This window comes from Schistocerca gregaria, chromosome 3, assembly GCF_023897955.1.
Source record: "Schistocerca gregaria isolate iqSchGreg1 chromosome 3, iqSchGreg1.2, whole genome shotgun sequence".
In the NCBI taxonomy this organism is placed as follows: Eukaryota; Metazoa; Arthropoda; class Insecta; order Orthoptera; family Acrididae; genus Schistocerca; species Schistocerca gregaria.
In genome coordinates this window covers 544,625,893-544,639,127 of record NC_064922.1, presented here as the reverse complement: position 1 = coordinate 544,639,127, position 13,235 = coordinate 544,625,893, and the positions used below count along the sequence as shown (strand labels likewise).

Genomic DNA, 13,235 nt, shown 5'->3' with positions numbered 1-13,235 from the left:
ACTTCTGTTTATGCTGTTTATACTGTCTCTGTGCGTATGAGTGCCACCCCCCCCCCAAACAAAAAAAAAGAAAATATATCAGCTCTGTCCCCCCCCCCCCCCCAACTCTCTCTCACGCTGTGAAAAAAAGTGTAAGACGAAATAGCTGTGTCGAGTGACAGAAGAACGATAGTCCACCACAAAAAAGAGTGACAAACATGCTGAACAGAGTGTGGATGGCGACAACACGAAGAGGTGAATGTAGAACAGTGATAAAAGTGGTAGTGCGACCTACAGACCAGATGTGAGGAAACGCAAATCAGCAAATAATAAGTAATTACATTTTTTACAAAAAATCGGGAAGTGAACTTTTTGACAATCTATAACTAACAAAACTGTATCCTTATAGATCCCACGGATGATGCCTTAAAACAGTAGCAGGCGAAACGCGTATGGATTAAATAAAATAAATAGCATCAGGAAAAGGCAGTTCGACTTGCAAACCAAGTACTTATATGCTTGCTGCGGAAGATGGCCACACAAGCAAACGTGTTGTTTCTGATTTATTTGACTGTTGGGCCTGCTAAGTTCTATACCACCTACTGCACTCCCATGACAAGCCGTCGTCAGTTCAACTCGATTTCTAAACTGAAGGAAACACTTCACGGCATTCGCTTCAGAGCTGCTACAAATTCGTCGGGCAACGGACCGCGCCACTCGAACTGTCGACGCAACTGGCACTGCAAAGAGTATCCTACGACTTTCACATCACTGGCAACGGGTTATACACAATGCTACTGACTACTTCGAAGGTCAGTAAAACTTTGAACATGTATCTATTTTCTAAGAGCTGTAAATGAATAGTTGCCACTATTAAAGTTCCAACCCTCGTAATTTAGGACCTGTTAAAGGCAAGATTATTTTGTTCAAATATATCTTTGGAATAAGCCATCGCAATTTTCTGTCTCTGGAAATGCAGATACTCTGTAGATGAACTAGTTTAAAATATTTGATCCAACAAAATTTCGCTGCACCACATGTTTATCTTTGTACCTGATGACGGGTTAACCGCTGAAACCCGGTGTGTGTAACAAATAATAAATGACCTAGGTTATTATACCACTGTTGTGTGTGTTTCATTCATAAAGTATAAACTATTTTACCAAGAACATATGGAACAGTCAATAAATCTGATTGCAATTTCTCATAGAGGATTTGTTTACTTCAGATTTCGGAAGTTTAGCTCAGGACGTTAAGTCTCTCACCTACTGCAACTGATAGGCAAAAAAAAAAAAAAAAAAAAAAAAAAAAAAATGGCTTCTATATTGCACCTACGTATGAGTTTTACTGTTTTAGCACCAATGGTCGAAGTAGAGGGGATATTATACACAAATTGCAAACAGCAAGGAAACATTCCTGAAAACTAGAATTTGTTAACACTGCACGTAAACTGCGATGTCAGTCAGTCTTCTTTTTTAGAGATATTTAACTAGGAGTAACCTTATTCATAAGAGAAATGTAGACAGTAAACTGTTTTAGACAGAAAGAGAACATAAGCTTTTGAGATGCTGCGTTACAGAATATTTTTGAAGGTTACTTGTGTATAACAGATAAGTAATGAAGAGGTACGAAATCTAACTAGGAGTAAAAGATATTTATGGCACAACTTGACCAAAAGTAGTATAGGTTGACAGAACATTTTTTAGGAATTGTCTGTTTGGTAACGAAGGAAGAAAATGAGTAATATTGGAGGAGGGGAAGGGGGGAGCTTAAAATTAATAGTAACGGGCTACCAATGCTTGACTACTGTGAGCAGATTCAAATGGATGCGAGATGCACTAGATACTCAGAGATGAAGAAGCTTGCATAGGATAGACTAGAGTTGAGAACTCCAGCCAGTTATCTAACTGAAGAACACAGCAACACTGCAACCATATTTCTGTTTAAATATGATGAAATTATTACGCTTTCGTGCCAACAAAGAAGATAAAGTTCATAACATAATACTAAAGGCATTCTGAGATGAATGAACCGTTTTTATTGGGATACTTAGAATTTTGAAGATGAGAGTGCTACATTCGTATGACTGTCGTCAGCTCCTTTCACTTTAACTTTTATTAAAAATTTAATCACCCAAGGTCATATCTTGCGTGACATGTCAAGATGAGCATTCAAGAAAATGTTGCTAGAACTTACCAAGGAAACATCGCCTCCGTCGTAGCCGAAGATAGCTTTACAGGACAAGCGTTTCACATTTTATACAGCGGCATACTTGACTTGCTATTGCAAAGAGAGAACAATTCGGCTTATTACATTTACTCGCCATTAATAATCTAAAAACTATGTCATAGTGTTGACATTGTTACGGAAATGAACTGTTGCCAGTGTCGGGGACTTAACTGTCCACTGTTATTCATATTTACCAGTTGCTTCTAGTCCGCAGTGGAGTCAGTCTAACATAAGGCAGTCCGCTATCCAGTGTATGGTGGAGTGTACTTCGTATCAGTAGTAACGGTTTTTATCCTGTTCTATTTGCTTACAGAATTACACGCAATATGCAGAGCGATATGAAATGGAACGAGTATTTCATGTCGATAGTTGGGAAGGCGAGTGGTAGATTTCAGTTTAACGAGAGATTTTTAGGACCATGTCGCTCTTCTACAAGGGAGATGGCTTATAAAACAGATATTAGTGTGTTTTGAATCCCGACCAGGTCGGATTAAAGGATGAGATTGAAGTATTTCATAGGCGCTCTGTTAAATTTGCTGCGGCAGGTTCGATCAACACGAGAGTATTACAGATATGCTTCGTAAACTCAAATTGGAATCCCTGAGAGGAAGCTATTTTTTTTTACGAAATTCTATTTCGCGAAAAAAATTACGGAACAAGCATTTGTGGCTGACTGCAAAAAGCTTCCGCTGTTTCCAACGTATATTTCGCCTAAGGACCGGGCAGAAAATATAAAGGGAATTAGGGTTCGTACGGAGACATGTAGACAGTCGTTTTTCCCTCGTTCCATTTGCGAATGGAACAGCAACCACTTGTAGTGGTAGCAGGCATCCATTGCCAGGCACCATATGGTGGCTTGCGGAGTATAAATATGGATGTAGATGGAGATGTAAAGTAAATTATCTACCAATCTCGGTTCATGCCTTAATCTCAGTTATCTTCGAGCTCTTTACGCGCGTTGTGGAACGTAAACATCAGAATTGTTAAGCAGTTATTCCCGAATACCAGTTCTCTAAATTTACCGAACAGGATTACATGGGAACAATGTAGCCTTTCTGCAAATGATTTTTATTAAGTTGTCTGGAGATCTCTGCTACATTTTTATAGGGGTGCTACTAGCCTGATACTATCCTAGGGTAGCGTCTTTCGTTCCAAGTCTGCTGTGGTACCCATTTGATAGGGACACAAAACAGTGGGTACTAGATAGGTGGAGCAGCGGTAAACACACGGGAGGGCGGCAATTCATATGCCCACGTTGTGAAGCAGAGTTAGGATTTCTAGTTTCAGACAAATGATTCCTCTAAAAAGGAGGTGGCTGATTTTCTTCCATTCCTGTCGTGTTCCGAATCTGTTCTTTATCTTATTGACAACTTCTTCTATGGGACATTAAACCCTACTCTTCCTCACTTCCTTCAAAATGCAAGAGTGGTACTCTATAGTTGGTCGCATCACCTTCATCCTGATAACCATCAAATACGCACTTAACTTTCCCTTATAATTCTACCTTCCACTTTCCCTCCGTTCTTTACTTTCAGGTGTGTTGTTCCTAGTATTGACCCCAAGTACTTAATCGACTTGTTGTTTCCATGACGGTGGATACATAGGAAAACATCCGAGAATTCTTTTGTTAAGGGCCGGCGTGAGTGGCCATGCGGTTCTAGGCGCTACAGTCTGGATCCGAGCGACCGCTACGGTCGCAGGTTCGAATCCTGCCTCGGGCATGGATGTGTTTGATGTCCTTAGGTCAGTTAGGTTTAATTAGTTTTAAGTTCTAGGCGACTGATGACCTCAGAAGTTAAGTCGCATAGTGCTCAGAGCCATTTGAACCATTTTGTTAAGGGGCGGATGGGCTATTTTCATACTCGTTGTCTGGTTGACTATGCGTATTGTCTACTTCATTTTGAATCGAATGCTAAACCTTTTACGTCTTCATCTTCAGGCACTCAGACACAGTTACCGAAATAAGAAACATCCTCTTTCTACACAGCCATATCTGCTGATGTGCTAAATATGAGACTGTGAGTTTTATTTAAAAGGACACTCTCTAAGATCCACTATGCGACTAAAATAATCTGGAAACCTATTAGGGGACACTAATATGGGTTGAGTCTACCCTTCCCCTTTATGATGTCTTGAACTTCGCTCGGGATACTTGAAGGGGGTGACTCAATATCTGTGCAGGAATGGCAGTCCATTCTTTCTCTAGAACCGAACGCAGATAAGGTAGTGAGCTTGGAGGCTGGCATCTGCAGCCTACTCGAAGTTCTTACTCGTTCCAAAGAAGTTCCATTTGATTCAGTTTGAGACTCTGGGCAGGCCAGACCATTTCAGGAACGTTATTGTCCACAAACCATTACCTCACAAATGCTGCTTTATGAAAGGCTGGATTGTCATGCGAAAACAGTTATCGTCTCCGAACTGTTCCTGTACTGTATGCAGTACACAGAGCTGTAATATGTGCTCATTATCTTGAGAGTTTAGAGTTTTTTTTTACCGCAGAAAGCAGACGACGTCATAACCAGAAAAGAGTCTCCAAACCGTAATACGACCTCCTCTGTACTTCCCTGTTAGCACTACTCATGATAACATGTAACGTTCTATAGGAATTCGCCAAACCCAAACCCTTCCAAGACATTGCAGCTGCATATGGCCTCATTCATGTCTCCAGATCACTCGTTTACAGTCATTCTCTGTCCAGTGGCGTTGCTCAAGAGTCGATCAGCATGAACAACAGAAATGCGTGGCTTATGAGGAGCTACTCGGCCATCACACTCCACGGATGTGAACTCACAAAGCAAAGCCGTTGTGCTCATTATACTCCTGCTAGCGCTTTGTGAGCTGTGCTCACTTCGAGCTATGCATTCCCTTGACCTTGTCTGTCTATCTGTGTTTGGTTTCCCGACGTAGTTGCGGTTATACCATGGTTCTTCCTTCTTCAACGTGTGGCAGAAGCGATGTGTATCGATATTTGCACCATCTTTGGTCTTGTGCATATACCTTCCAGCTAGGGGGAGCGCGGGGTAGTCGGTCGGTTGGTGTGGATCAGGGAGGACTTCTCTGTGCGGTGCAGGCGGCTGAGTCCGTTGGCGGTCCCTGCACAGTGTCGGAGTGTGTGTGGAGCTGTCCGATCGCTACGAGCTTCGTGGCTCACCGACCCAGGTCATAAAAGTTGAGTGGTGAGTTAAGTACCCAAGCCACGTCCGTTCATGTTGTGTCGTTCGTTTCGGTGGTTCGCTGTTGGGGAGCTTTTCCTGTGAGCAAAACATAGTTTTCGTAGTGGTAAAATCGAGCCGCCGTGCGGTGGAATTAACTATATTGGTTCACTACAATGTAAGTGCACCAGCGGAATTTTCAGCCTTGTGGCCGTTAGTTCTCTGGTTACCTGCCCTGGCCACTGACGTAAATTCAGGCAGTGTTCCTTTTTGGTGGAGTTAATTATATTACCTTATTTCAAATTCAAGTGTACCAGAGGAATTTTCTGCCTTGTGGCCGTTAGTGTTGCGGTTACCTGCACTGGCCACTAACGCAATTTAAGGCAGCGTTTTTTCCCACCTGTTGTAGCTGTCCAATATGGTGTGTAGTTTTGACAGCTTCATACATATTTCATTGTGGATAGTCACGTCCGGAACAGTTTGCTGTTTGAGCTTTCATGTACCGGTTGGTGGCTAGCAAGTCGTTTGGTCAGTCGGTCCGTGACTGTCTCTTGGTTGGTTTACCAACGGATCAAGTGCAGTTGGGCCCACCACCTGTCTCACCTAAGTGAAAGTTAATGTTTCGAATCCAGCAACCCCCCAGCCTCCCCGGAGACGTCTCAGTGCCGTTGTCTATACCGTCCTTTTCATTGACGTTTAATGGTCTGTTGGTAATATATTATAGCCAATGCCTTAAAAGAAAATTTTTTTCTTGTGTTTTATGTAAATCAATTGTGGACCCTCAGCCGCTTAAAACCTTATTCTTAAGTATAGTTATTGTCCTTGCGTTGCTTTTTCATTTAGTGTGCGTTCCGCCATTGAAAACTTAAAGGTCGAGTATTTTTTGAAGTTTTGGAAAATCAGTTGTGGACCTTCAGCCGCTTAAAGCATATTCTCAAAATTTCTCCTTAAGCTAAGACATTGCCGCCTTCTGCCATAAAAGATTATGGTAATATATTTTAAAATACTGAAATTTAATTGTGGCCTTCAGCCGTTTGTATTGCACCTTGTATATGTTTTTTCTATCAACTTTTGCCTTGAAGCTTTCCGCGTAGCTCAGATATATATATATAATTTTCACTGCATGTCTTCAGTCACTTCAAATTTATCTTGTTGCTTTTTGCTTTTTACATTTCTTGTTTGGAGGCCTTCAGCCATGAAAGAACTGGTTTCGGAAACTCGTAGTTGTAAGGGTTCGGCTATGTGCCGTTTTGGTTTATATTACAATAAATTAAAATTTTGAAGTGAAACTGACCGACACCTTATTTGGCCCTATCCACAATCCTAATCACCTGTTCTGCTCAACGGGTTTAGCGGGCGTATCACTTTGGAGCTCACAAGTTATTCCTTCCGCTGGTTTTATACGATTTAAATAGAATATAACACAAATTGGAACGAAAACATTTGGAGAAGGCAAACAGAAGACTGCGATATACTGGCACGACACTTAGAAGATGCAACAGATCTACTAAAAAGACTTCCTACGCCACGATTGTCCATCGCCTTTTGGAGTACTGCTGCGCGGTATGGGATCCTTACCTGAGTACATCGAGAAAGTTCAAGGAAGGGTGGCACGTTTTGTACTATTGAGAAACAGAGGAAAGAGTGTCACTGGCATGATTCAGGATTTGGGATGGGCATCATTAAAAAAAGGCGTCATTCGTTGCGGCGGATTCTTCTCACGAAATTTCAATCACTAACATACTCCTGTGAATTTCAATCACTAACATACTCCTTTGGATACGAAAATATTTCGTTGGCTCTGACCTATGTACGGAGAAACAATCATCATAATAAAATAAAGGAAATCAGAGATATCACGGAAAGATGTAGGTGTTCGTTTTTTCCGCGCGCTGTTCGAGGTTGGAATAAGAGAGAATTATTGTGAAGGTGTTTCGATGTAACCTCTACCAGGCATTTACGTGAGATGAGCAGAGTATCCATGTACATCTAGATGTAGATGAAATTCTGGAAAGTCCCTGTTCGTGGGTACATGGTCTCTGCTTGATCTTCTTTTAGCTTTGGTAGTTACTTAGCCTTTCCACTGCACATCGCTAACAATTGGCTTAGGCAGCTTTAGAAGGGCTGAAACGTTAGAAGGGCTGAAACGTCCCTAATATATATATATATATATATATATATATACGTATGTCACATCCAACCGACGCATTTTGCTCGCACTTCTTCTCTACTGACGTTAGCCGGCCGTTGTGGCAGAGCGGTTCTAGGCGCTTCAGTCCGGAACCGCGCGACTACTACGATCACAGGTACGAATCCTGCCTCGGGCATGGATGTGTGATGTCCTTAGGTTAATTAAGTTTAAGTAGTTCTAAGTTACAGGGGACTCATGACTTCAGATGTTAAGTCCCATAGTGCTCAGAGCCATTTCAACCATTTGATCTACAGACGTTACAACACACCCCACCTACTTTTATACTGATGGATCCACCTCCCGTGACATCTAGTGGTCAATTTCTCATTACACCGCGATGTCCGGATACTTTTGATGAGATAGAACTTACCACAAGCCTAGTAATCTGCCGAGGTTGGGTTCTTCCACACTTATTTGCATTAACTTGCATTTACAGCATTTAAAGAGACTAGTATTTAGTACGCCAACTAAAATCATTACATGTTCCCATGGCGGTCTAGCGGCGATACTTTCGTAGAGACGTATTCTGAGAGTGATGACGGTCGTATATTCATACCTGAAAAATCGAAATGTCTGTTGAGAACATTATCGTTTGTATTAGGCACTGTTATTTCCGTTTCTGTCGATCGTCTGTCGTCCAGTATATCATTCTAGGTTCTAACTGTCTAGAACGGCATCAATGCAAATAAATTAACTCTAGAGAAGAAGTAAATTATTAAAGGCAATACTGAGTAAGACGCAGTTCTGTATGAATTACTTTCATCTCGAGTTTCTTTTCTTTATCAGCTTTTTTTTAACATATATAGAACTTTTCTTCCGAAATTATTTGATCGGATTTGCGGGCACAAAATTATGCGCTTATTCGCTCTTGTTGTTCGAGGGATGGGGATGAGGTGGGGGGGGGGGGGGGGGTAGTTAGTGATGCCTGGTTTCTTCTCTCTCGCCTGCACTGTTGTGTTGAGATAATAAACTTGGGTAGAGAAGACCGACAAGAGCGGCCCAGGTGGTCGTTATTCTGCCCCGCAGCCGGATACGGAGATGAATCTCCAGCAAGGAGCACTCCGGCGTAAAAACTATGGCGCTCTTATCTGTATTGGTAATTAACTGTCGCTCATCCTCTAAGCTTTCTTGTTTGTCAACTTTTCCTACCATTTTTCACCCTTCTGTCCCTCTATCGTGAATTTCTCTTTTTACAGTCATTTCTTTTGTCGAGAAAGTTCGAAGAGATATTAAAACGGTCTCTCACTGCAATAGTTTGCATTGCCACAACGTGCACTGTAATAAAAAGTTTTTACCACACTATCAGCGTGTGAACAGTCCGGCTACTCGGTACTGATCACCCGATCATCCATTGCGGATCTTAGCAGCAGTAAACATTTTCAGTCTAAGCGTCTGCCTGGCAAAAGAGGATAAATAGTCGAGTGAAGCTTCCTGGCAGATTAAAACTGTGTGCCCGATCGAGACTCGAACTCGGGACCTTTGCCTTTCGCGGGCAAGTGCTCTACCAACTGAGCTGCCGAAGCACGACTCACGCCCGGTACTCACAGCTTTACTTCTGCCAGTATCCGTCTCCTACCTTCCACAGTATCCTTTCTTTCAGGAGTGCTAGTTCTGCATGTTTCGCAGAAGAGCTTCTGTAAAGTTTGGAAGGTAGGAGACGGATACTGGCAGACGTAAAGCTGTGAGTACCGGCCGTGAGTCGTGCTTCGGTAGCTCAGTTGGTAGAGCACTTGCCCGCGAAAGGCAAAGGTCCCGAGTTCGAGTCTCGGTCGGGTACACAGTTTTAATCTGCCAGGAAGTTTCATATCAGCGCACACTCCGCTGCAGAGTGAAAATCTCATTCTGGAGTCGAGTGAAGTTCTGAATGTCCGGCTGTGCACCGTTGTCCGCGGTTAGATTCGATGCCTCTTTAGAATCTCACACAAAGATTTTTTTTTCGTAGTCTCGGAACTTTTCTTATTGTTACTCGAGAGTAGTGGCCTATGTGCGGCATAGTCGTCTTCCATCGTCCTCTTCCATCTCTCAGTTTCATGAAAACATGTTAGGTTTCTGTCAAGTTTCGAACCGAGACTAAAGCACGCTGCGTGTCGTTATCAAAGAGTGCACTAGAGATTGTGGTGTCAGAAAACGCCTTATAGACTGACTGACTTGAACTTGCCACTTGTCAATCTCTACACTCTTCAGATGGAAGAATGAAGCTTCGGTCAGCATGGGTAGCGCTACTTTCCTCACTGTTCGTGAAAGCCAGGTATCTGGGTCGAGTTGCGCACTAAGTTCTAATTTTTATTTCTGACAATGTCTAAAGAAACAGATATTGGTGACGATCTTGCAGTTGTGCTAAATTTATAAAATTTATTCGGAACTGCTGGATCTTCCTGACCTTAGCTGCATTTGGTATGAAGTTGTTACCTATTGGTGAAACACGAAAATTTGTGCCAGACCGGAATCGAACATGGATTTCTCGCTTGACGCAAGCTTTCGCTTTAACCACTTCTGCTATCGGAGCACGCTTTTTGTGGGTCCTGTAAGCGTGCTCGGATAGCCAAAGTCGTTGAAGGGGGTAGGACGTCAAACGGGCCAACTTGGAGCAGGAGAGGCACCACAGGACATTTTAATTTCCACTGTGTATACTCTTGCAAATAAATTCGTAAAACTTTGTCAGCAAGACCAGGAAGGATTCAGGATTCAAAATCATAGCAGTGGAAGTTCAAAATAATAACAAAATAATTATTTTTACATGTGAAATTTCATAATTTTTTCACTTACTCATGGCTGCATTTGTTGCTATACATCTACATCTCCATTTATACTCCGCAAGCCACCGAACGGTGCATGGCGGAGGGCACTTTACGTGCCACTGTCATTACCTCCCTTTCCATTTCCAGTCGGGTATGGTTCGCGGGAAGAAAGACTGCCGGAAAACCTCCGTGCGCGCTCGAATCTCTTTAATTTTACATTCGTGATGTCTTCGGGAGGTATAGAAGCAATATATTCGATGCCTCATCCAGAAACGCACCCTCTCGAAGCTACACAGCGATGCAGAGAGCCTCTCTTGCAGAGTCTGCCACTTGAGTTTGCTAAACATCCCCGTATCGCTATCACGCTTACCAAATAACCCTGTGAGGACACGCGCTGCTTTTCTTTGGATCTTCTACATCTCCTCTGTGAACCCGACCTGGTACGGATCCCACACTGATGAGCAATATTCAAGTATAGGTCGAACGGGTGTTTTGTAAGCCATCTCCTTTGTTGATGCACTACATTTTCTAAGGATTCTCCCAATGAATGTCAACCTGGAATCCGCATTACCAACAATTAATTTTATATGATCATTCCACTTCAAATCGTTCCGTACGCATACTCCCAGATAGTTTACAGAAGTAATTGCTACCAGTGTTTGTTCCGCTATCATATAATCACACAATAAAGGATCCTTCTTTCTATGTATTCGCAATATATTACATTTGTCTATGTTAAGAGTCAGTTGCCACTGCCTGCACCAAGTGCCTATCCGCTGCAGATCTTCCTGCATTCCACTGCCATTTCCTTATGCTGCAACTATTCTTCATGAGTGATAGAGATTCTTCGATGAATTTTGTACAGAATACAAACCACACTCACAGATGTATGAAACTCTAGAATTTTCCAAATATATTAAAAACTGTGGTAAAAATTGGGATAATTAACTAAAAAATTTTAGTTTTTTTCTAACATGAAGTTTATAATGTAACAGCTTTTCCATTTTTTCATATATTAAATAAATTCTAGAGGGAGCTGCGGTATAGGGTCTAACAACCCTACCACAACAAAGGTCAAAATTCAATAATGATTGTGGTGTTGCTCACGCTGCTAAATACTGCATTTTTGGACAACCACAGTTATTATGTGGCAGGTGTCACTAGAGCACAGTTATTAAAGTCATTCCATGTAATAGTGAATAATCTAGGCACTCATCTTTTCGTGTTTTCAAACGCTGGTCTCGTTGTAAAATCATGGCTCAATCGTCGAAAATCTAGGTGGTGATGATTCCAAGCTGGGATGCAAAAGGGCTTATGTTTTATTCTGCTATATTCAAAAGTTTTGTAGATGCGCTTCACAAACCATTCTTGAAGATTAAACTTTTCAAAGTTAGCACAATAGTGATGTAAAAAAATAATCAACACTCAGAATTTAAGTTACTCTTCCTTTTAATTGCTTTTATTGCAATATCAAGTAACACACAAAACATCACTTCACAATACAAAACATACTTGAAAACATCTTCCTCACATTTTATAAGCCAACTACAATATGCGTCTTTCCAACATGACATCCAAGACTTGACTTTTTCAAGGTCCGACTCTCTAATAACTAACTAACAAATAATCGCTTACGCGCCCAAAAATCAGAATTACAAGTACGTCAAAGATCATAGTGGCAAAAGAAAGAATACACATAAGAATAATATCAATGCAATATAAACATATCGATGTATCAAAGTACCTCTACATTAATGAAATCAAATCTGAATGTTGTCTCAGAAATATGTCAACTACTTTACAGAAAAACAGTATAATATTGCTGGCATCGAGAGGTTGAGTTGAGGTGCCGTAATGGTTAAGTAATTCAAGTACCATTACAAGGGGAAGAGAGTGACTATAATATATCCTACAGATAACTGAGATGTTTAAAAAGGAAGCAAAGATCCACTTGCATGAATATACTCTGGGCACCCCGTTCCAAAATTTGTCGGTGAAGTCGGCGTTGACCGTGGAGACCCACATTTGAGCGTAAAGCGCACAGTGCCGGGGCAGCGACCCCCGGATCCGGAGAGGGCACAGCTGACCGGCACGGCGCTGTGGCGGCGGACGCACTTTGCCGCCGTCTTGTCTGGCCGAACAAAACGACGGGGCGGCGGTTGCGGCGGTGGCGGTGGCGGTGGCTGGGACCTGCGTCCGGGCATTCCAGCGGCGCACGTGCACGTGCACGCGACGCCGGGGCCCGGAAGAGGCCGTCATAAGCCGTCAGCCGCATTCAGGCCGCAGCTGCGGGGCTTTGCCCGGAGCGGGTGGGGCGCCAGGGGCACCGGCTGCCCCGCGGCGTCTGGCCGCGCTCTCCGCCCGGCCCTGCTCAGGGGCTGAGCGACACCCAGTTCACCACCACGTACCACGAACACGCACAGCCCGACAAGCTGCCATCTCGCACACTACGTAGACGGTCTTTCAATAAGACTGATACTTTTAAAACTGTAATTTCTACATAGGATGGCTGAGAAGTCGCTCCTTCGTTTTAAGTTTCCGTAAGTTTTGTAGTAGTTGATATTTATTAATGAAGGTTGTTCTGTTTTGTTATGCACTACTGGCCAATAAAATTGCTTTACCAACAAATTTAACCGACGAGAAGAAGATACTGTGATATGCAAAGGATTAGCTTTTCAGAGAATTCCCAAAAGGTTGGCACCGGTGGCGGCATCTACAACGTGCTGTCATGACGAAAGTTTCCATCCGACTTCTCATACACAAATGGCAGTTGACCGGCGTTATTGGTGAAACGTTGTTGTGATGCCTCTTGTAAGAAGAAGAGATGCCTACCATCACGTTTTGATAAAGGTCGGATTGCAGCCAATCACGATTTCAGTTTATCGTATCGTCACATCACTACTCGCGTTGGTCCAGATCCAATGACTGTTAGCTGAATATGGAAGC

The 13,235-nt window shown here is 42.6% G+C and overlaps 1 protein-coding gene across 1 annotated transcript in view; it reads left to right on the top strand.

Annotated features, from left to right (window-relative positions):
- The window catches only part of LOC126355458 (uncharacterized), a 107,204-nt gene extending 94,533 nt beyond the window's left edge, over positions 1–12,671 (top strand). The window contains exon 5 of the mRNA XM_050005774.1: positions 12,345–12,671. Within this exon, the coding sequence (XP_049861731.1) occupies positions 12,345–12,671 (327 nt within the window). The remainder of the gene's footprint in view (positions 1–12,344) is intronic.
- Positions 12,672–13,235: the final 564 nt, after the last annotated feature.